The sequence below is a fragment of the Danaus plexippus genome (genome assembly GCF_018135715.1).
Source record: "Danaus plexippus chromosome 9 unlocalized genomic scaffold, MEX_DaPlex mxdp_26, whole genome shotgun sequence".
In the NCBI taxonomy this organism is placed as follows: domain Eukaryota; kingdom Metazoa; phylum Arthropoda; class Insecta; order Lepidoptera; family Nymphalidae; genus Danaus; species Danaus plexippus.
The window spans coordinates 654,352-678,311 of record NW_026869848.1 but is presented as its reverse complement, the minus strand read 5'-3'; the positions used below and the strand labels follow the sequence as shown (position 1 = coordinate 678,311).

The 23,960-nt window shown below is 31.5% G+C and overlaps 2 protein-coding genes and 1 long non-coding RNA gene across 4 annotated transcripts; 2 read left to right on the top strand and 1 right to left on the bottom strand.

Moving 5' to 3' along the window:
- Nucleotides 1-16,977, top strand: LOC116767489 (adhesion G-protein coupled receptor G2-like). Its single transcript, XM_032657826.2, is given in 11 exon segments — nt 1-180; nt 8,284-8,397; nt 9,971-10,753; nt 10,908-11,080; nt 11,198-11,838; nt 12,364-12,527; nt 12,749-13,042; nt 13,626-13,724; nt 13,846-14,080; nt 14,328-15,257; nt 15,260-16,977. Coding segments are annotated over 9 exon segments (3,795 nt in total). The 5' UTR covers nt 1-180; nt 8,284-8,397; the 3' UTR covers nt 15,736-16,977.
- Nucleotides 3,631-5,389, top strand: LOC133320148 (uncharacterized). Its single transcript, XR_009753596.1, has 2 exons — nt 3,631-3,798; nt 4,517-5,389. It is a non-coding gene; the product is annotated as an uncharacterized LOC133320148 (long non-coding RNA).
- Nucleotides 16,978-17,150: 173 nt separating the features above from the next.
- On the bottom strand, nt 17,151-20,860 carry LOC116767313 (uncharacterized). 2 transcript variants are annotated; one of them, XM_061527402.1, is made up of 4 exons: nt 20,703-20,860; nt 19,646-20,451; nt 18,710-18,855; nt 17,151-18,031 (listed from the first exon to the last, which is right to left on the bottom strand). In XM_061527402.1, the coding sequence occupies exons 1-4, from the start codon at nt 20,736-20,738 to the stop codon at nt 17,994-17,996; spliced, it is 1,026 nt and encodes a 341-aa protein (XP_061383386.1). In that variant the 5' UTR covers nt 20,739-20,860; the 3' UTR covers nt 17,151-17,993. The 2 variants fall into 2 exon arrangements, with proteins under 2 accessions (XP_061383386.1, XP_061383387.1); XM_061527403.1 differs by having other exon boundaries at nt 17,151-17,914.
- Nucleotides 20,861-23,960: the final 3,100 nt, after the last annotated feature.

The following is a 23,960-nucleotide window of genomic DNA, read 5'->3' as shown; positions in this document are numbered from 1 at the left end:
GTTAGTGTACTCAGCGTTCCCCGGCGGTGTTGACGCGCTTCCATTCGTCACAGCGACACGTTAAACATTCCGTAAATTTGACGTGACGATTTATTTTTCATGTACCGAAGATAACTTTGTTAATGTACCCATTGCGGAGTGAATAGTGAAAGTGTTTATGGATTTTGTTATTTAAACAAGGTAAAAAACTATTACGTTTAATTAAGTACGGAGATAAAAAAACATACTAGTTTTATTTTGGCAAGGGTTTGTTGTGCCTAAATATATTTACTTTAAATTTATATACAAGTAAAAGACAAGTTAATTTAATTAAGAAAAAATGGATCCAAATGAATAAATTAAATAATTCATAGCTAGTTAATTTTATTACGTTACTTTTGACTTATTCGTAATATAGTATTTTTAAAGCGAAAAAATTTTGTGTTCAAAACATCTTTTGTATTGCAAGCGAAACGATATATACACAAACACACATATATATATATCTGTATACAATACAACCAGTACATAATATTTATCAAAATTGTAAAAGGTAACATGATGCGCTTGAAACGTAAAAAAATAAACGTTACTGAATAATACGAACAGCTCTCTCTAAAAATTTACTTCATTGGTAGACATTACTTCCTTACTAGATAGTACTTAAAGTCATATATTATCAATGAATTAAACGGACATTCGTGAAGTAAGTACGAAATTCACAAAAAATAAGTTTTTGTACAGATTTTTATATGAATATAAATTAATCGGTCTGAATTTAATTTCACAAGTTTGAAATTATTAATTTTTATGTAAATTTTCAACATGTTATCTTGAGCCACTTGATGCGTTCATGTTGTTTGTATGCATGTTTACGAAACTACGAATATCATTAAGCACTATTACCGCTGCTTTCAGTTATAATTAAAATTATTAAATTAGTTTAATTTTAAATATACTCACCTCTTTCTATCTCTATAAACATTTGTTTAGGTGTGAGCGTGTTGGCATTCTATTTCATAAACCGTCCATAAAAATTATCTCCATCTTACTAAGTTATTGTTTCATATTGTATAGTACATTGCTGTGATAACACATGTAGCCGGTTCCTTATCTTTTATCTGTTCTCTCCTTTAACTATGAAAAACAATTCTTTGGTTTAACATTGAGTTAAATCTTAACAATCATAATTATACACAGTTTTGCGTCAGCTGAAATCGTTAAATGTACAAAGATACTGCATTTATGAAGGACACAGCAGTAACTATAGCAAGTTCCGGAATTACATGAAGGTTGCAAATCATTTTGGCATCAATATCCTAAGTTTCCATCCTCCTGACGTCTTTCAAGATAATAAAACAATCCTCTTAATTACTTCATGCGTTTTTTTTCAGTCAGTGGCTTTAAATAAATAGATACAATTATCTATTCTATTATTTCGTTCGTATGGACGTCGGAATTTGGATAACAGATATATATATAAAGTGAAATAAATGCTAAGTTAAACGATCGTCGGCGACATATGTAGTCTATGACACGAAACTTCAAAAGCAATACAACTGTCGTGGCTGGAACTTGCGGGAACCGCATGTAATTTTCGCAAGAAATGCCTATATCCTGATATGTAAGCTGTTTTACTGTAAAGTTTCATCAAAATAGGTTAAGCGGTTTGGAGTGAAAGAGCAACAAACGTACATTCAGTGCTAGATACATTGTTTCAGAAGATTAAATATTTTTCTCTGATTGCATTATAATGATGTGTATTTTATTCTGTGCGTCATTATCAAGAGATAAATTAAGGAGGTTATAGTACAAACAATTTAAAGTTTCGCTTTTTATTACAAAAAGTGCTGGCTTTATGCTTAAATATTATGTTATGTTTAGAATGAAAATAATAAAAAAATGCTACTGGTCTAAGATTCCAAGGTCGACATTTTAGTTAAAAAATATAACTAATATTATATCATAATACAAATTCGAATATTTCTTTACAAATATGATAAATCGGAAATTTAAAAAAAAAACCGCTCACTTGTTAAAATAAGATTACTATTGATTCCTAAAGTAGTCGGGTACTGGCAGTTAAGCACCTTTTGGGACAATGTCGAATTATATTTATAAATACAGACACAGTAAAAACCCGGATATCCGTCTTATTTGCCATTAAAATATATAATAACTGGGCGATCAAGTGTACTGTTTATAAACGCGTAATTACTCTCTTGACATTTCAGTGCACTCTTGAGGTAATTGTTCGTAATTACTACGTACTTAAATATGGCTTAAATCTTTATAGAAATAAAAACAAACAGTGTATCAACGATACAGCCTCTCTCCAGTGTTAATGAGTGTTGTACGTACCGTAATTATAACTGCAATGTGTTAATTTAGTAACAATGTAGTTACGATCAGAATTATCGTTGAAGGAAACGAGTAGAATTAATTTCGACTTCATCTTTTGACCTGTCTTCGACTGTCAATAAGATGGTTCTGCTGTTTGGGACTTAATTTTGCGGGCCGCTACTTTTATATTACAGACAATTTTTCTCGCTGTGTGTGTGACGTTGCTTCTAAATATCATCATAGCCAGTAATTTCTTTTTAATGAAACTAGTATTATTTAAATGAATACTCGCGAAAATCTTAGATCTCAGTAATTTCTTGATACTGTACAATCTTTACGTTAATTATCTAATATCTGTTTGTAAAAGTTTGCAGAGTGAACCGATCGTTTAACACGTATTTCTACCAACCCATTTAATCACGCCTGTCTTTAACATTAATTAATAATTAAAAATCAGCTCTCTATCAAGATTATTACGGAGTTATTTGATATGTTGATAAAACACTTTTACTAGCAAGATAACAGTCGTGAAAGTGTAAAAGAAATCGTCTTCAAAGATCGATATCGTCCAGTGCTTATAAAAAAATCATATTCTTGAAAGACACATTCTCAACCACCTCACTAATAGCGCCTCAAAGTCAAGATATAACCGTGATGAAACAAAAAAAACACTTTTTAGTTATTTCCTCTTTTTTTCCAGTTCGTAGTTAGAATAAAAATTTTTAAAGTTTCCTTTTCGTTCTTAAGAAATTATTATTGTTTTTATTAATGTAATTCAAATAACAATTTATTATATCTTCTACCCAAAAATTTAAACCGCTTTAAAACGGAAAAGGTCGGAAACCAACCAGCCTGCAAATGTAAACACTTACAAACCTATTATATATATATATGTATATATATATATATATATATATATACATTGTTTCAATATCACATAACAACTAAATTGTAACAAATTCTTTTTTAATGATGTCACTGTTTTTTCCTACAAATATATTAAAAATTTTCAATGAGAAATTCCTTAATCTATCATATGTTGAATTTCTCAATCATTTTAATGAATCAGATCGATGTAATGATATAGATACATACATAAACTAAATATATAATACTTTAGTAAAATAAATTAAAATTAATTCTTTTACTTATTAGAAGGGTATAACGACTACAGCAGCATTACATATTACTATGGAAATATATTACAACCGCACTTGCTTCACAACAAAAACTGTATTTGATGTACAGAATAGCATGTGTAAGTTGAAAATTTTACTGATAAGAAAAAAAAAGCATTAAAATCTGATGATTAATTCTCATGTGATTGTAAAACATGCGAGTTAGGTAAAGCGAACATTGTCGTAACGTGTGCTGAACGCGTCATTGGGTAAACAGAGTTATCAGAAATTCATTATTTGTCAACTGCTTAGTTTATATTTTATCTTATAAATATAATGATTACCAAGAATCATCCAGGTAAGGCTAAAGTATATTTAAAATTTTTCTATCCTTCACAAAAACTTGGCTCCGATAACATCGACATTTAGGGAAAAGTTTTTTTTGTAATTATTAATTAAAAAACAATATCGCTCTTGTTTGTATTTATACTTATAACTTGTACATTAATTTAAAATATAAAAATTGTATTCTATATAAACATGTCAAAAGTCTGACGTGTTTATGGAGAGGTGTGTTTGTTTAACGGATCACAAAAAACGTCCCATGCAGTACAAGATTTAAATTTTAAATGATCACTCAACTAAACGAGGATTAAAATAATGACAGAATCATAGACAAGCATTTATTTTTTCTGTTCAAATTCATTGAAGCGGCAAGAATTTGCTTTCTTCTCGACTCTCACGATCTAACTAATTCTGACATAACATTATATTTACAGCATCACGTGTGAACGGACGTACAACTAGACATAATAATAGGAATAAAGATATAAATATTTCATTTCTATGAACTACTCTTAAAGATTTTTCATTCATCTATAAAGCCAATGTCATGACCAACACGAAATAAATATTGGACGCTGTGAAAAATTTAATATAAAAAAAAAACAAAAAAAAAATGCAAGATATTTATCCTTTAAGATGATTAGAATATATTATGAGATATCGTCATAACATCCGTGTCCGGGAGAGTCCGGGAGACGTTGCTAATATCATTTCTTTTAAATCGTTCACAGTAAGTACGAGTGTACAATAAATATCGGAAAGCTCACAATGAATGTGATTTCACGGCGTCTGTTTAATTGCAAGCCGACTGTTAATACTGCCGGGAATACACGAACTAGTGTACTATAATGTCCAGAGGAAGGCGACATAAAAAATGTTTAACGTCTATCAATAAAACACTGTTAAAATGCGTAATTTAAAGGTCATTTTGTTTTAAAAAAAAAGTATCTACGTATGAAATGATTTTACATATTTCACGTGTATATATCTGTGACCTTGTGTTAGAGATCTTCGTAAGTTTAGCCTCGTTGTTTCTAAGTAATAGCTTTTGCCTTCACGTGGTTTAGATACTAATTGACCTTAATTATGTAAAAAAAATACTAGAATTATATAAAATCATATTTAATTATTAGCTTTAACTAAATACAACAATGCAATTAGATATTCAACAAATTTTCCTTAGATTTAAACTCTCACCCATTAAAATAACTGTTTTAAATGCTCTGAAGGTTTACAAACAGTAATTAATTGTCCTTTGTTTGAATAATAAGTAACTAAACTCTCATGGAAGTAAAGCGTCGTGAGAAAACTGGTTCTGTTGTAAAAATTAGGTCTATTGTTATAAAATACCGTTTTTTTAATACAGTTTTGGGATGACTTACATTAATTGTTGATTTTTTGTTAACAATGATAAAGATTTTGATAAAGAGGTATTTTAATAGATCCATCTTTGAAAACGCACATTGTAAGCCAATCACATGGAAGCTAGTTTTTGCAAATTAATAGTTAATGAATACAAGTAATAATTATATAACACGATTTATCAAAGATATAATAATTTGCTACAAGTATTATATTATAATAAAAAGGTTAAATGAACGAAAGACCTTATTATTTGTGTCTGGTAGTGTGTAACACAATAAATGAATTTAAATTTCCCAACGAAGTTCACAATATTTTATTTAGACAGCTGATCATATTGGATAATAACAGATTGACATATAATATTTATTTTACTAAAAATCAATGAATCGGTCTCTTTCTCGGCTCCAATTTTTTCGATTTTTCAAAAGACGGCTGAAAAATTCCAAAGATATTAATCGTCCATATAACGAATAACACAAGTCGTTTCCGGTAAACATAGAAATTTGTTTTTGACAATCGAAATTTATTTCAAAATTATAAATACTATACCAAATTAAATACATCATATTTGCAGTAAACCACTGCATCATGCAACCTTTTCTCGCGGAACAATAATCTTATAACGAGACTTCACTTGACCATTCAATGGAATTCACAAGCGTATAAACCAAATTTAGACACTGTTACGATCGGGGCGCCGTTTACACCAGCTGAAGGTGGATTTTAGAGATATTTAGCATTTTGTCGTCCGGAACAAAATACTAACAATGTTATAGTTGCTGATTTGATTGCAAGGTTCCGGACGTTTCCGCTTGTTTTGTTGCCTATCTGTGTCGTTTAAAAAAATCGTTATATCAATTTGATCTTACGACTTATTGCTCAGATTGTAAACTACCAATGCCTTTTTTAAGTTACGGTAACTAAAAACATGCATATTTGGAAACTATAAAAAACCCTTTCAATAATGGTTTATTTTAAGAGAATATAAATTTTCTTTCGTCTTTAAAATATAATAAAATGTAGGTAAAATAAACTGTCACAGATATTTCACAGAAATAATCCCCTAGAATGTTATTTCATCGTATAGCTGAACGATAGAGCAGGAAGTAAAATTTTCACACCTATCATCAGTGACTGTCAATTCAGTTTATTCTGGACTATAAATAGTTATTATTCAAGTAAATCTATGGCAGCCAACATTCACTCACTCGCCTGATAACAGTTTAAAAGAAAGTATATTTTCGAAATGGTTTTTAGTCACCTTTTATTTACACTGCCAGTAAGCGATTTTTTTTTGGCTATGGCTTCGTTCACTTAGATTTAATAGTCTGTGGAATGTTTTGCCAATGTCAACCTTTTTGTTTATTGTAACCAATTATATAACTTTGAATACTGTGCTGGAAGACAAGGAGTTTGTCAAATGATATAAAGATTGTTTTTCTTTAAAGACTCCAGTAATATTTTTCCAGACAATAAGAAAATATATAAATAATAATCTAAGCCACTTATATAGTAAATTGTTAAATATACGCACTAGATTTAATGAATTTAAATTTAGCAAATCTTATCTAAATGTCACATACTTGAAGTACACCACAGATCTTTATGCGGCTCGCGATAACTCTTAATATGACGTAAGAAAACGTCCTTATCTTATTTAAATAACAATAAGTGTTAGGTGAAATTGATATTTGTTGTTCTATATAGGCACTGTATTTGTAATTACGCTTTTTTTTTATAAAAAAAACTTGGCAACTGTCAAGAAGAAATAATTTGAAAATGAATTGATAGCTTCAGAGGTAGTGACGAGATAAACATTACAATGAATCAAGTATGGGTCCACAAACTAGTAAAAATTTTAATCATGAATCGATTTGATACTAAGTCAAGTGAAGATGTAGGTGTTTGTTTGTTTATAGCGTAAGTAATCCATGGAAGATCTCCAAAACATTGCCCGTCCAATTTAGGAGGGCAATAAAATAGTTCATTTGTTTTTCGATGCGCTGCGCCCAGTACTTACAGACACACCCTGCTATTTTTTGGTACATATTTAATAAGAAAAAGCAATGAAACGTGCTCGCAATTGGATAATAAATGATGCTTTGATTTCGCTAGTTAATGTTACGGGTTAAATGACACCAGAATAAAAACTGTAAAATGTTTATTTATTTGAATACTGAGGGTTCACGTACATTGCTTCACGATACAATCTAGACCTTAAGTCGCTCTTATTACCACGAAACTAAATTTTATGAAGTTATATATTATATTTAATAGTCATAATTATATTTTATGTGAGATTGATTGTAGTTTTTTTTGACGGATAAAACAAATGAAAAAAGCCACTAAGTAGCCATCTTTATCACGTAATGACTCAAGGCTGTGTAGGTTTTTTTTTTTTATGAAAAATTATAAAAAAAGGCTTGATTTCAAACATCAAAGGTACAGATTTTAAATTGAAATCCGTTTAACTAAGTATTTGGATCGGGTCAAAGACATATATTTATGTTTTAATCTAAAAATACATATTGTTTTTATTTATATATTACAAACAAGTATATTATTTAATTGTTTTAAAGAGAATGAGTAAATTAAGATGGCATTTCTGATTCAGGAATAAAAATTACTTTAAAATGCATTCGCAGGAAGTTAAATTCGAATGTCGCCTCAATGATTTGTCTTTAAATCAAATTATCACAAATTATCAGAACGAGGCAGATAATAAATACTATAATTAACGCCCTAAAGGTTAATTGAAGTCTTTTATAGCGATAAGTATTCTAAATCACGCCATAGCTGTAATTTTTCAGAACTTCCTTAAGTCAATCTTCGGATCACATCTAAGGTTTATAGGTTATTTCGAGTTCTAATGAGAGACACGGGTCAATAGAATGTATTACGTAATGATACGTAGTTTTTCGCGGTTATATATTACAAATGAAACTAATTTTTTTCACTATTTAGACACTTCCGTCATGAAATTCACACATTTTGTCATCACGGTTGTTGTAAAAGCGAAACGTCGGGATTATGTAGTTATAAAATAATATAAAAACGAGTAGAATATGAAAAACTTAGTTACATTCAAATGTATTTGGTGTTACGGAATAGCTAATTGTTATTTTCTCTTCAGGTTCGAGGAAGTAGAGGAAGATCCATTGCAAGGAAATCAGTAAGATGTACCCTAACGAAGACATCTCGGATCGACATATAGGTACTTGAACAGCTTGGCATCTTGTTCTAAAAGGTTAGCTGGCTGTTTAATTATATAAATATATGTAATGTTAGTTTATGTAAAATAATGTGTTAGTTTGAGTAACAACACCAAAACTTTATATTACTACATGGTGTCTGGTTATTTGATATGAGTAATTTGATCAATTTAAGTATTAAATCAGATAACAGCAGTCATTGCTCTAAACATTTTGAGATAAATAATATTTTCTATATTATTGTGTCTAAATGACTGTTGTTTTATGTCAAGGCGAGTGGGTAATGTTAATAAGTGAACTACAATTGTTACATCACTTAGATCTCGGAACAAGGTGACTGTCGCCCAATCTGTCTCATTGGCTGGGTCTTGACCTTTTGTTACTTGCATTAAGGGCCGTTCGAGTGACGCTTCGAGACGGTCGTCGACTAACAAAATTAAGCAATAATATCAAACAGCAGCGAAATACAATGGCCGTATATTTTCTAAACAGTAAAAGTATTCTTTTATAATACGTAATTGATATGGAAGCAATAAAATTAGATAATGTTTGGTTACCGAGTGAAATTCACAACGCTTCTCGGCGGAGCCTACTCATGCGTGCCCAATTATAACGATGTGAACGATTGAACAATTTTATAGGATTTTCTAAGCGAATACTTGCGTTTTCTAGATTTTATTTCTTTGTTTACAACGAAAAAAAAGTACAATCGTATTAAATGTTAATACAGTCGAAGTATTTTTCATTGAATTTCAGGAACGCATAGATCTAATAACGTTGAAAATTATACCAATGATGTTGTGTATTTTGATTACATTATGATCGTATTTGAAGCTGATGTCTGTTGGTAGGCTAGTTATTAAACGATATAAAAATATTTGTTACTTACAAAAGACAACATCGAAGGTTAAGTGATGAGTCACTAAGATTCGACTGTTATTTTAGCTTGCTAGTTTTGTCTGTAGTGCACCCACACTCTCGATTGTAATTTAAATCAATTTATACGCGAATATTAAGAATTATGATGATTAAAATTTTACACTGTTTTATAATATAGTTTTAATATCTATGAAATGGAAAATATGAAATGATATTCTGTTTTCCTTTTGCAGCGTTTTTATAAGAAACAATAAAACTTTAATTATTCTTGTACTTATTCAAAGCTCGTAGATGGCGTGAAATGAGATGGCTCAGTGATTATATTTTAATTTTTTTATTATTAAAATACTGTTTCCACATCGGATATTTTTAGAAGCTATTTTACTGTGCTATATATGAAGATATATATTTGTTGTAATTTGCTAATTGCTTCACATAATCGAGTATAAGCATATCGGTAATATTGAGTGGCAATATCCCTCTGATAAGATAGAAAATCCTACGCGAGTGTAGTTCATCATGGCGATCAGAATTAGATTTAATCGTAACAATACGTTACCATTTTACAAAGAAAAAAATTTGTCTTTAACACTAGAATCTATTAGTAGTATCTACATACCTGGCAACTTAATATGTCCGTGTAGAAACTAATAAGACATGATACTTCCAAAAATATATACTTCCTTGTAACTTATTTAATAATAACATCGACTTCTTAATTATTTTCAGATGACTTCTTTATTTACGAAGTTTTTAAAACTCACTTTCCTTTTTTCGCTATGGATTTGTGAAAATTTCGTTTCTGGAAAAGAGGTTTATGGTCCGAATTGTCCGATTGGTTTTACGCTGCTGTTCAGGAAGGAAGGACCTCTTTGCTACAGACGGAAAGGTCCAGAATTATTTAACGAAAAATACAGAGAATGCGCTGGAAACTTGTACTCATCAGAGTTAATACATGAGACAAATTTTACGAAACCAGATCATGCAGTCTGGACGCAGTACAAGTCCATGTACCCGGGTGGTTTCTTATACGACACCAGCTTCTCCAAAAACTACGGAAAGGTGATTAGCTTTGATTTACACGGTATATCCACAAGCATAGAGTTGTTAGATAAAGATGAAGAACTTTGTCTTATACTAGACCCTGTAAGTAACTACACATTGGTGAATTGTAATAAAAGATATTATAGCTACTGTGTCATAAGACCGTACAAATCTGAAGAGTCCCTTGTAGGCTGTCAGGAATTGAAAGATTCAGTGCGTTTCTGGAGTCCTGATTCAACTTGTTTGACCTCTTTGATCGGAGTAGGAGGCGGTGCTATAAGAGCTACTTGGAACCAAGCTAAAGAACTTTGTTGGAAAAATGGCGCTTCGCTTTTACATCGGGGTTGGAGATATTCCAACCATCCGGTATTTCGCGGATCTTTTATGAATCATACATATCCGTTAGGAATCATTATGAGCAATGACCTTTCGTTGTTGAGATATGACGCTATACAGGACCATTCGGAGGTGAGACTTACTATTTTCAATTAAAAAGGTAGTGAATAATTCATGTCTTACGCTGATGCTATTAAAATTGAATCGTGGAGAAAATAGATTTTACTTGAGATAAAAACGTGATGCTAAATTTATTTCATTATTTAAATTAACTTTACGATTTCAGATACCCCAAAGTGATTGGAATTTCGACGATACTATTGAAAACTCTGATACTTTACTGGGTGGACTGCAAAATGATTTCTGGTCACTTGTCAACGGATCGTATATCTTTTATGAAGTTATCTGTGAGTTGCATTTAGGTGTTAGGAATGTCAGTCTACACTTGGCTATAGATGAGTAAGTAATCTTTTATTTAGTTTTATTCTAAAGGCAATGAATATCTCAATAAAAAATATCTTTTTGCCATACCATAATATACTAAGGAGTTAAAATGAGGAATACGTCTTTTTCTAGGGATAATAGAATGACTCTCACTATAAACGCTTCATTACATGATGATGATATTTCGTGCTACACGGATTCTGTTAAACCAATTATAACGAAAGTTAGCAAACGGAGGATTGATGGTAAAAATATGTTCATAATCTCACCCAAACAGGACGGCTATTACTGGTGTATCCACACCAACACAAGGAACTTTAAGCCAGCAGCGTCCAATAAAGTGCTATTTTTACGTGCCAAAGAGGCACTCATTAACACATACTCTATAAAATTTCAATTAGATCATTACGTACGATTAACTGGAAAGGACTGGGAGGTTTATTTGCACGAAGTCTGTGAGAACAAAATTAAAGAATACATATTCTATCGAACAAAGTACGAACAGATATTTGGGGAGTTGAATACAAATTTGACGGAGGACACTTTGAAAGTTTTTAAACATTCAAATCCTAGTTTGAAAGGAAAAGATAAAGCAATCTTGAACATAAAATTGAAGAGGCTGTATCCGGATGTTCGAAAAGTTTTAGTGCATGTAGAATTAAATCCAGATATGAAACCTGTACCTCCAGGTTATTGGGAAGGCTTGAAGATCTTCTATATGAAGTCTGTTTATTATTGCAGGGGTTTTGATACTGTTGCAGATGGGACTTTAGGTTTGTTGAAAACAATTATTTTTCACTTCACTTATACGATCGCTAATTTACGCCACTTATATCATTCAAGATAAGAATAAATCCATTAATTAGCATCAATTACATTCAATGCCAAACAAGTTTTGTAGTTATTCTTTGTATAACTTTAAATTATTGCCACAACTAGATTTTTTTTGTATTAAGTAATAAAAGGTCTAAGGCAAATATTTTCTGTGAGGGTGTATGCGTCTGTAGGTACTATTGCTCGGTAAAATAGTTATTATCCAATATGAGGTACTATAATAGTAATCGTGTTTCATTGCTTTACTTGACCTTGCAAGGGACGAGTATTTTATATTTTGTCACCAATGAGACAATGTTTAATGCAATGGATATAGAACAAGAGCTTAAATTTTTAACAATTTTCTGTATCCGTCGGTAATGAGTTAATTCAAGAGCATGCAAGTATCAAAATCTAGCCACTGCTCTTCCTCAACAGTTCTTTAGAAATAATATATATCAAAAACAATTTTATTATAATTTTAGGAGAGACAAAATTGTCTGGATGCCATAATCATACTTGTATAGGCAATTTCAACGAAGGTGTTCAATGGGTGACCACGGCGAGGACTGACTGTAGGAATTCTGGTCATAGGGCCCTCAGCATTGATGACGTCACCATGGTTATGCCATCAGTAGTAATAACTTCAGTAAGTTCATTCAACATCTCATTGACTGCCTTACCGCACTTTCATTATAATATATAATTTTTCATTTCCATGGGGTTTAAAAAGTATTTCAATAATATTTTTATTTGAAGCTCGTTTATTTAAAAAATCTTTATGATAGCATACATTAATATATATAAGTTAATACGATTGTACTAATTTATTTTCATAGCATGATTAACTAATGACTAACAATTATATAGACCCAGTCATCAAGCTCTGGCAAGGAAGAAACAAGCGAGAGTTCAGAGGAGAGTGATAACTATTTCACTGGGAAGCAAACATCTCGCTTTATCCCAGACAGAAATACTCCTGAAGTTACCACAGATGGTACTGTTAACGCAGAGACTACGCACACAGTTGATAATGTCAATAATTTCACCACGGAAAGTGTTTTAACAACCGATCTTACCTTCCCTGATACCACCGTAACTACCACCACTTACCCTCCTACTACCACCAGCGTTACCACAACTGAGGAAGCTGTTACTGTGCCGGTAAGACAACTAAAATCGCAGAAGAAAATATTAAAATAAATAAAAAATATATGGAAAATATTAAGTGACAAATTTAAAAATTATAATTACTAATAAAAAATTTCTTTCTACAAAATACATATATCTGTTTCCAACAATTCTACGAGGAAATTAGAACGCTTGCCGGAATCAGTGTATCAGGAAATGAGAAGAATATTCATATTGTTACTACATAGAAATATATGAGTATTCATTCATATTGGAACTACTAAAATATATAATGAAAAATTCACCTTTGGTTACATAAGTAGCTTAATATTGATTAAATACAAACATTTTATTGCATAATAACTGATCTTAATCATTATATATATGGTTAATTTTAATCAAGTCTCATTATTAAAAAAAAAAGCAACAAACTCATTCATTATCATGTACTGATTACACTGGGAAGCGTGGAATACTTAACCGAGTAATGCCACAGGTAGCACACGCGCTCTTGCGCACACACACACACACACACACACACACACACACACACACACACACACACACACACACAGACGTAGTCGTCCAATACTTAATTGGCAACTATTCGTTACAGCCGGAGGTACTTCTGGATCGAGTGATAGAAGATCTGGATAATCTTGTCAACAACACAGAACCTGTTATGGTGAAGGACATCGACAACGTATTTAATCAGGTTACTAATAATACTTTAATGAGACGCTTTTAGAGTTCCTCACTTAGGGGTTGTTTTACTGCATATATACTAATGGATATTTCAAAAGTATCAGTTTTTTAAAATGTTATTTCTATTTCAGATAGACAATATTCTCGAATCACGGGGAAGTCTCGAAATACCAAGCCAATTCCTACATTTACTAGATACTTTAGGAACGACGGTGAATTTAAATGGATCTCTAACAGCTACTGCGGTCCGAAACAACATAGCTTTGGTACTAGCGGACGCTGAACCCAGTCATCCCGTTAGAGGCATGAAGATAGCTGCCAGAGACAGCGACATGTTCACTAATGACGCCTTTCAAATTTTTAATGGTATGTTTATATGATTTATTTTATGCGTTTATAATTAAAATCATCAAATAACATGCTATCATCATATAATATAAATTAAAACAACAGGTGGAGTTGCATTGCTTACTCATAGTTTTTGAATAAAGAGTTGTTTCAAATAAATAATTCAGAAAAGAGTAAAACTTAGAAAATAACAGACATTTAAGTAACCCGAAATTTAGAATTTGGTAAATATGAAATATTAATACCAGCTGCATTTCAATTCCAGGTGATCTCAATTCAACAGATCTTGAAACTGATCGCAACGAAGTAGTTGTTCACCTGCCTTCATCCTTGTCGGAGACGTCACGTCGAGTGTCTTTCGTGGTGTTTCGGAACGACCGTGCCTTTACATCGAACTCTAACGTGTACTCCGTTAATAGTAGAGTTCTAAGCGTGAAAATAGAAAATATAACGACGTTCGATAACGACGAGGTCATAGATATACACGTTAGTCCCATCACAATTGATGTAAACAGAAATGAGAGTCGTGCGTGTGCGTATTGGCAGTTCACGGGAAATGGGACCGGATATTGGTCACAGGATGGTTGTAAATTAATTCCTGCCACACAACCGGGAATGTTAAGTACATGTCGATGTACACATCTGACACATTTCGCAGAAGTTTTGTTCCCTCGAACGGTTTTTACTGTAAGAGATGAAGATATGTTAGAGCTTTTAACAATTATAGGATGTTGCTTGTCCATTTTCGGTTTAGCTTTTGTGGGGGTGACGGCAGCTATGTTCAGATCATGGCGTCGAGATTTCAGCAACAAAATATGGTTACAGTTATGCATTGCTATATTTATATCTGTTCTCAGTTTTTTGGTCGTAATTTTTGCAAAATTCCAAGAATACAACGTACCGTGTATGTTAATGGGCGTTGTTCTTCATTATTCTGTTTTATCTTCATTTTGCTGGATGTTAGTAGCAGCTATTCTCTCGTATCGGCGATTAGTCCTTGTTTTTACAAGAGATGCTTCTCACAAATTACTTAGAGCATCTGCTTTTGCCTGGGGTACACCCTGTGCAATAATTGGTATACTTCTATCAGTATCCCCGCAATCATATTCCAATCGTTTCGAAGAAATATCACCAAGTGGTTCATTCTGCTATCCTTCAGGTCTAGCTCTATGGATCTCAGTCTATGCTCCTATTGCTTTATACTTGTGATAAACTGGATACTATTCGCTTTAATAGTAAGATCCGTGTTTGCATCACGAGGTATCCAACGACACGGAGATTCAAACGAAGCGTTACGTTGCGCATCAGTGAGTTGTCTGTTGGTATTTCTGTTTGGTTTGCCTTGGATTTTCGGTCTCTTTGCATTTAACGTCGTATTTGCCTATCTGTTTACGCTAACGGCAACATATCAGGGCTTGATTTTGTTTCTATTTTTCGTTGTTGGTAACAAAAAGACGAGAGATTTGTGGTTAAATAAACTGAAGATCAAACAAACTCGTAAAGTGCCGGTTACATCATCGACTTACTCTAACAGAAGTTCGGGTTGGAGGGGAGGAACTCATCCTATGACTATCGAATCAAAAACTTCCAAACCTAAATCTCTCGAGCAAGATGACTCCAGATTTCTTGACCTAGGAAATAGAGTCAGTTTGAAGGCTGACTGTTCCGTGTAAGAGTTATTAAATATATTATTATACGTACGAGTAATACATGTAGGTCAGTTTATTATTTTTTTAATACATTGTTAAAATTAGTTGAAAATTGTGCAAAATCATTTAATTTGGACTGAGCTTATTATTTGCTTCTCACTTCGATTCTTCAATTTTAAAAAGTATTAAATTTAAGAATAACCGGTAATGTTTTAATGATGTATGCAGTTAATTTATTTTCTAGTCCTGTGTCGTTTATCTCTGTACATGTATGTATATATTGTACCAGAAATATTTTATTTCTGATTTTATTGTGCTGCCAAAGTTTTTATTTTTAAAAGTAATATAAAAATAAATAAAATAACATCTTCTAGAAAAATTTGTTTAAAATTACGTTAACTTTAAGTCAGCAATGCTGTAAGTTCAGCACATGCTGTTCGTTCCCAATTATTCGCGAGATATTTTCCTATCATTTTTATTACATTATCAAGAAAGTAATTGTATTTTAAAATTTTATTTGTTTATTTTGTATATTCCACCGTCCAAGCAAACACAAATAAGAAACATGGTTATGATGATGTGAAATATTTTACAAAAATAATATACATTTTCTGCTCATAGTGAGTAAATATTGAGGCTTTTTTTAATCGTAATGATAAAAAATACGTATTATGTAGTATGTATATAGGTACATAATTTAAAGCTAGATCTTGCCTGTCATAAACATACATTTATATCATAAACTGTTCCTTAGTTGTAAAGATTTGATTGCTTCATTGAGCGTTAGAATTGTCAATGCAAAGTTACGTTAAGCTCATCGGAAATATAATTTCTCAAGCCTACCGTATGGATGTTGTAAGATGAATGTTTAGGGTGCTAGAGATATTTAAATAGGTTATTTTGTTATTTGTAAGACTTGAAACCTAAGATTAAAAATGGAGACGCTGTCAGAAGATGCTACTGTATGAATTGTGTTTATCTTTTGTGAACTGTACAGAACAAAATCTATTTATCTGCTTAAAGGTATATGTGGCATTTATTAAAATATATATTTAAACCAAATCTTGTTAATTCATTCGTTAGATGATAAATGTTATTTCATGTACTATTATTTTTAATTCTATACAAGAATAATGTATTAGTATCTATGTTATTTATTAAAAGTATAACATAGTAAGAGACTACAACAGCCTGTAAACATAACTCAATAGTAAAACACCCATGGAAGTCTTACAAGTTGGTTCTAGAATACATGTTCAAGATAATTGTTGCCTTAAAAAAATCCGACGCATTTATTGACATTGTAAATTTAATAGAGTTTGTATACTGAAAATTCGTTACAACATTTAGGAAAATCCTCTACCTCTAACACTTCTAGACTGATATTAAATATAGCTAGTAAAGACCGCAAGGAAACTGCCTTTCAAATAAAATAGATCTCAAACGGTACATTTATTTGGGAGCTTAGATGCCACAAACAGATATATTATATATACAAACACAACCCTAATGTCCAACTTACAAAATCCTTCTCTTTGTGATGGGGCTTAGGCAATAGACATACAAACATATCTACGTGACATAGACTGTACTCGTTCAGACATTGAAACAGACCAAGGCTCTCGTCCAATAGAGTTCACTTTTGTAAAGAGTGGAGCAGTTTGTATAAAAAACAAACTCTCTTCCCTCTCTTCTTCTCTCTTCTTCTCTCTTCTTCTCTCTTATATTTTAAATGTATATTAAATTAAAAGCTTATTATACTGTCAAACTTTTTCAACCATTTATAGCATGTCGTGTCACAGCTGGCCGCGAAGCTGGAGAAATATACTCAGGACAGCAGCGAAACCTAGCTTCAGTAGGCGCATCGGCTGATTGTATGAAATTTATATATTGTTTTTTAATATTGTGCTCATTTACTATCAAAAAAAATTTATAGACGTACAATAGCGACATCTGTAATTTTTTACATTTTTTCCTAATATTTATCCACTTTGACTGCCTTATTATTGTTGGAAATAGACACTAACTATAAAAAATAATTAAATCAATCAAAAAATATACATTTAATTTTATTTATTAAAATGCATTTTCAGTGGTATTATTAAATGATTCAATAGTATCATAAACATAACCGTCGCCCCACTCTTTATCCAACTCATTTCCTCTCATAATATTGTGCAGCTTCTCCGGTCGTTTCAAGCTACTGTATTCATAAAATACTTATTAATACTTATTTAATTTTAAAGTTAACTTATACTATAATATCATCTATGTATTATGTATCACGCTTGTCTCATTTCAACGTTTGAATTTCTGACAACTGAAACAAATGACTGTACATTAGAAAATATTTTCGAGGTCATGACATAAAATTTAATTAGTTCCGATAAGACGACGAGAGTCAGAATTCGGATTTAGTGTTTTCCTGTATATGTTCCAGGGAGTACCGCATAGCCATAACTTCTTGGCTAGAAGGAAATTGTTGAATCGCTTTCAAAGCGCCAAAAAAAAGCGCTGAATTGGTAACAGAAGACACAAAGGGCCTATCATGTCATCTTTCTGATATCACGGTACAAATTAAACATAATGTACCTAAGATATGCTTTTGCAAAATCTACCTATCCATTGTTAATTGTGTAAGCGGATGGAGAAGACAGCGCTTTATGCTTTAACCGCAGAGTAATTAACTAGTTACGTGTGAAACACTTCTTACATTAATGTTTTTACTATATGTTACTGGGATCATATTACGTGTATTGGTTTTTATGCCCATGGTGATAGATTGTTTCTAAATCTCATATACATTTTGTTAATATTAATACAATATCCGAATTAAGTATGATTTTACGTATGTAGGACTTGCGTATTTACGAATTCTTCAATAAACTGTTTTTATATTATAACATTTTGTAACGTAATTTGAAAGTTTCTTTTTTATATATTATTGAGATCATAAGAATGTTTTGATAATGAAATTAATAGATGTAATACTACTAACCGTAAGTTCTCTTGCTGTACCATTTGTAGACTGTAATGAGGGCACAGAAAGCAATCAGAGTTAAAGCTATCGAGCCAATTACTATTCCAGTAACACTCGAAGACGTATTTTTTGTATCGACATGTTTATCATTTAGTTCTTTTGCACTGAAAAAAAAAAATGTATAAAAACATTTCTTTTTGAAGATTTTATATCTTTATTTAAAGTAGAGGAACATATAACACAAACGTCAATCGTTTAAGACTCTGCCGTAAATTATCAGATAAAAGTTTCAGAGACACTATTTAGGTCTAATAAAAAAACTGTAAAATAAATTAAATATATAATGAGTAAAACCTTATGTAGTCACGACTTATGCAAAGCGCAGAGCTCAGATTACAGCCCAGGGACAGGTAATTGACATATGCATTAAGGACATTCAAAAAATACGAAAGATTTTTGGTCAAAATATCTGATATAGGAAATATTGTTGAGTAACTATAGAGAGACGAAACCTCTCAGCATTCCATGAATTCACATTTCGGGTGCCGGGACCATCGCGTTGCAGGGAGAGGAGCTTGAACAATGACTGGGACTTGCGACCCTGGTGTAGATTTAGGAGGCCCCTATCTAACGCGCATTAAACACTCACCTCCACCCTCCAAGTTCCTCTCTCTGCGTAACCAAATTTGAAACGAACGAATTTCTTTCCTTAACTTTACGTCATTAATTGTCGGATTTCAGAAAATCAAGATCTGTATATTATAATTAAAAGGTCAATCGATTGTAAGGAGTTCCTCTACAATATTTCGTAACTAAACGTTAAAAGGTAAAACTAATTCTTCTTAAAAAATTCTAAAAGATTTGAAGATTAAAAATTTAAAAATCTATCCCAAATATATATCTGTCAATATTTCCACAGAAAAGCGTGCATATAGTTTATGATGTGGTACAAACCTGGTATCTAAGTTTGACTCGTTTGTGTCTGCACTGATTTGCACTGGTACTTTTTTTTCAGTTCCAATGTATTTAACATCTTTGTCTTGATTTATGTCCGTTTCAGCTTTGGTTACATTTATAGCGGGCTCTAATTCGGTTACAGTTGTAGTCAGATCGTCTTCAGTTACATTTATTTCTGGTTTAATTTTGGTTATATTTGTAGCTGGTTCGGTTTCAGTTATATTTGTAGCCGGTCTAATGTCAGTTACATTTGTAACCGGTCTAATGTCGGTTACATCTGGACCCGGTTTCATGTCGGTTACACCTGGACCCGGTTTAACGCCGGTTACGTTTGTAGCCGGTTTAATGTCGGTTACATCTGGACCCGGTTTAACGCCGGTTACGTTTGTAGCCGGTTTAATGTCGGTTACACCTGGTCCCGGTTTAACGCCGGTTACGTTTGTAGCCGGTTTAATGTCGGTTACACCTGGACCCGGTTTAACGCCGGTTACGTTTGTAGCCGGTTTAATGTCGGTTACATCTGGTCCCGGTTTAACGCCGGTTACGTTTGTAGCCGGTTTAATGTCGGTTACAACTGGACCCGATTTGATTTCCGTTACGTTTAGACCTGGTGTAATTTCAGTTACATTTGTAAGCGGTCCAGTTTCGGTTACATTCGTAGCAATGGTTTTTTCGGTTAAATTTGTTGTCAGCTTGGTTTCAGTCACATTTGTAGGCCCACTGGGATTTGTTATATTTAAAAACAGCTTGGGGTCTGGAAGGCTTTTTGTCGGTTCATCAGATGTCGCGAGGTGGCTGTGGATCTAAAAATTTTGTTTGTTTATCTAAACGCTTTGATTAGAATACATTTTATACCTTTTGTTTGCTAAAATGATTTCCATAAATATTTAAGACTATTTACAATTACACAAAAATATGTCAGCATTTGAATCTTTAAAATCGATTAGTTATTTTCTTCATATGTTTCATATCAATATTCGTACATAATTAATTTAAAGTGACCATGAATGTGGTCTCTTTATATATATTCTTTATGTATAAATGAAATACTTACCAATAAAATTATGAAAAATATTTGAAATGAGTACATTTTAAATGTAGTCACCACTCGAAAGCCAATGCACCAATGGTCCTGGGTATTTTCATTAACAATGCAACATATTTCCTTGTATTATATATAACTATTACACATATTGTAACTATTTATTTTATCACTTAGCCGCTAACATATTATTATTGGGTATATTTTATTGAACAGCGAATACTAAATCTTTTTAATTATTTAAGATTTATTAAACGTGTGACGAAATTTTATAATGATTTATCATGAAAAATAAAATGTCTATTTTAAGCGTAAAAAATATGGTCATATTTCTAGAATACTTAATGTTTTGTTTCCTTCCGGGATTGGCCTTGACTTACACCTTTAATGTATAAAATACCTATGTATTATTAAAAAATCTTAAGGATACATTTTAAAGAAGCTACTATCGTTAGGTGGCGCCCCAAAATATTATTTCCTATTTTCAGATTTGAATTTGACTTAAAGTAATACATTAAGTGCTCTCGTTGTGAGATCATTCATATTCGTACTTTCTCAGCCCTGAACGAATTTTGGACCGGATTAAATTGAAAACAAATTTCATTTTATTTAATAGAAAATTTGCTTTTTAATCTATATTACTCGATACCTGAATAAACAAAATATATGAGGAGAAAAATAATATAACGACGGAACCCTATTCATCATATTCTGGTAATTTTACAGGAAAATCGTTTGAATAAATGTTAATTTTAATTAAAATAATTAGTTTTTGTAAGCTTATCTGCTTCACAATAACGGCCAGGAAATAATACTCTAAACAGCGTTTTAATAAATCTAACAATTTTTTTTTACTTCAATTAAAATTCGGTTTCATAATTTTAGAGCTATAGGCATTAAGATAAAAATTTTCTTTGCCAACACTTCTTATTAATTGTACTAGTTTTTATTAAAAAAACTGCAGATATTGTGGTAGTCTGAAATAAATTACTTAAAAAAAATCAAATAGAAACATCATTTTTTATTTATATTTGATGTTAAAAGAGATACATTAATCAAATAAAAAAGTCCAGTGGTATTCATGCCCATAATCTTTTACTTCTAACCTTAAGCGAGCCAAATTATGCGCCCAACTGGCTAACGTACTATATGATAAGCATTTTGTTTTATGTCCATTGAAATCTTAAGATAAGTTTCAATGGACATAATTGAAATCTTTGAACAAATATATATTTACGACATGACATGACTTCGTCTAGGTTTTCGTCAGAGAGCGACTCTACGTGGACTATTTATGTAAGTTATATAATCTTTGTTTTCCTCTTAGAGGGTATTAAGCTTCAATGTAGGTCTGCTACTTAATTTTGGAACAACCATTCTGTTTTCACGGACCTAAAATAATACATACATATATTCATTTAATATAACTTTCTAAATTACTTGTCAAAAAGATTTGTATGATCCTGACGTAGCCGGAGTCTGACAAAACACTAGTTCGCTCATAATAAATTAAACTCTGCAGGTTACACAACGATTTATATTCTGTTTTTTTTTATTAATATTAAAACATCATTATTATTATTTTCGATTTTTTTTTATATTTCGTTTACAATTTTTCGTAGTATTTTTAAATGTCTAGGTTATTTAATTAGTACCATTATTGTTATGTTAGTTTTTTTTCCTACAGCTCATGATTATTATAGCAGCTTGTGAGAAAACATCTCTCACGTTACAGGGTTATTGAGATCCAACTGGCTTTGCAGGCACCAAAGTACGGGCTTATCAGTCATTTTGATATAACGGCCTCATTCTCAGACACAATTCACTACAACGAAACAGTATATGGGGATGACTATTATTTACTATTAAGTGTACTTCTTTACATATCAAGTTTTTAATCTTAATTTCATGCTACGTTTATTTAAAGTGACCATCACTTAGTGACGTCGTGCATCGTCCACTCCGAGTGCTGCTTTGAATGTTCTAAACAAAGTTTTATAAGGGTTTAAATTGGCATACGTAGTTGGTGTTAGCCAGTTTTTGATCGTATCAAAATAATTAATAGAAAATACATAATGTTTCCTTTGACATGGTGATATTAACAAATCCTATTTATTCTATAAAGTTCCAGACTGAGGTTAAGGTTCGTACACTACGTGGTGCTATTACTTCAATAATGATAATAAGTAAGATAACGTAAATTACTCAGATACTGAATTCAATTGAAGTTCGTATCGGAGTTGGAGACTTCAGAACTCTTTATCGTCGTTGTTATATATTTTCAGTATATTTCAATTAAAATTAATTAATTTTTAATATCTTTATATCAATACTGTCTTGGAATTATTTATGAATTTTAATAACATTTTGAAATCAACTGTTATTTTTAATACCACTTTTTAAGTAAGCAAGTTTTTTTTTATATAATTAACACTATCCTAAGTAAAAAAAGTATTTTTTGTAATACATCTGGGTTTATTTTATTTTGTAAATTATGACTTAAATATGAGTCAATGAATCTACATTATAACTCAAGAACGGCTGCACTGGTTTGGCTGAAAATTGGCGGAGAGATAGCTTAGAACTAGGGAAAGGACATAAGATACTTTTCATCCGGTTGAAAAGAAAAAATAATAAGTTGATCAAATCCAAAATCTTCTTATCTACTTCCTTTAAGGAGGAATAGAGTTCGCTCGGTCAGCTATACATTTCTGATTCTGAAACTAAAGCAGACGAAGTCGCGGGCAAAAGCTAGTTATATATGAAAAAGGGGACGTCATCGAGGCTCTCTTTATGTTTGCACTGAACAATCTACGTTCTCGTAATGTCTGATTATCTCTTTTAGTATTTTTTGTCATTGATTTATATATAAAATATATACTATAATAACAACATGCTACAGACAACATGTGTTGTTGCAAACTCTATTTATAGAACTAATGTTTTCGAGTAATTTTTTTTAAATAAACTAGTTTTTGTTACGATATTCCCTTCTGCCTTTATGGCTGTATCTGGTTCTGTTCTTGGTTGGGTAAATATATGTTATCGTTTCGATCTATTCTTGAAAGAAAAATGTTAAGAAGCCCTGTATAGGGTGGGATAATTTTTAAGATGTCTAACCTACCAACCTCTACCTAATGAAGCAGTTTTATTCGGTTTCACTCCAAAGCCGTCCCATATTTGTATTGTAACTTTATTTCACCAATAGGATGTTACTTCGGTTCATTTCATATTATAAATACGGACTTATTATTTTGATAGCGAAGGAAT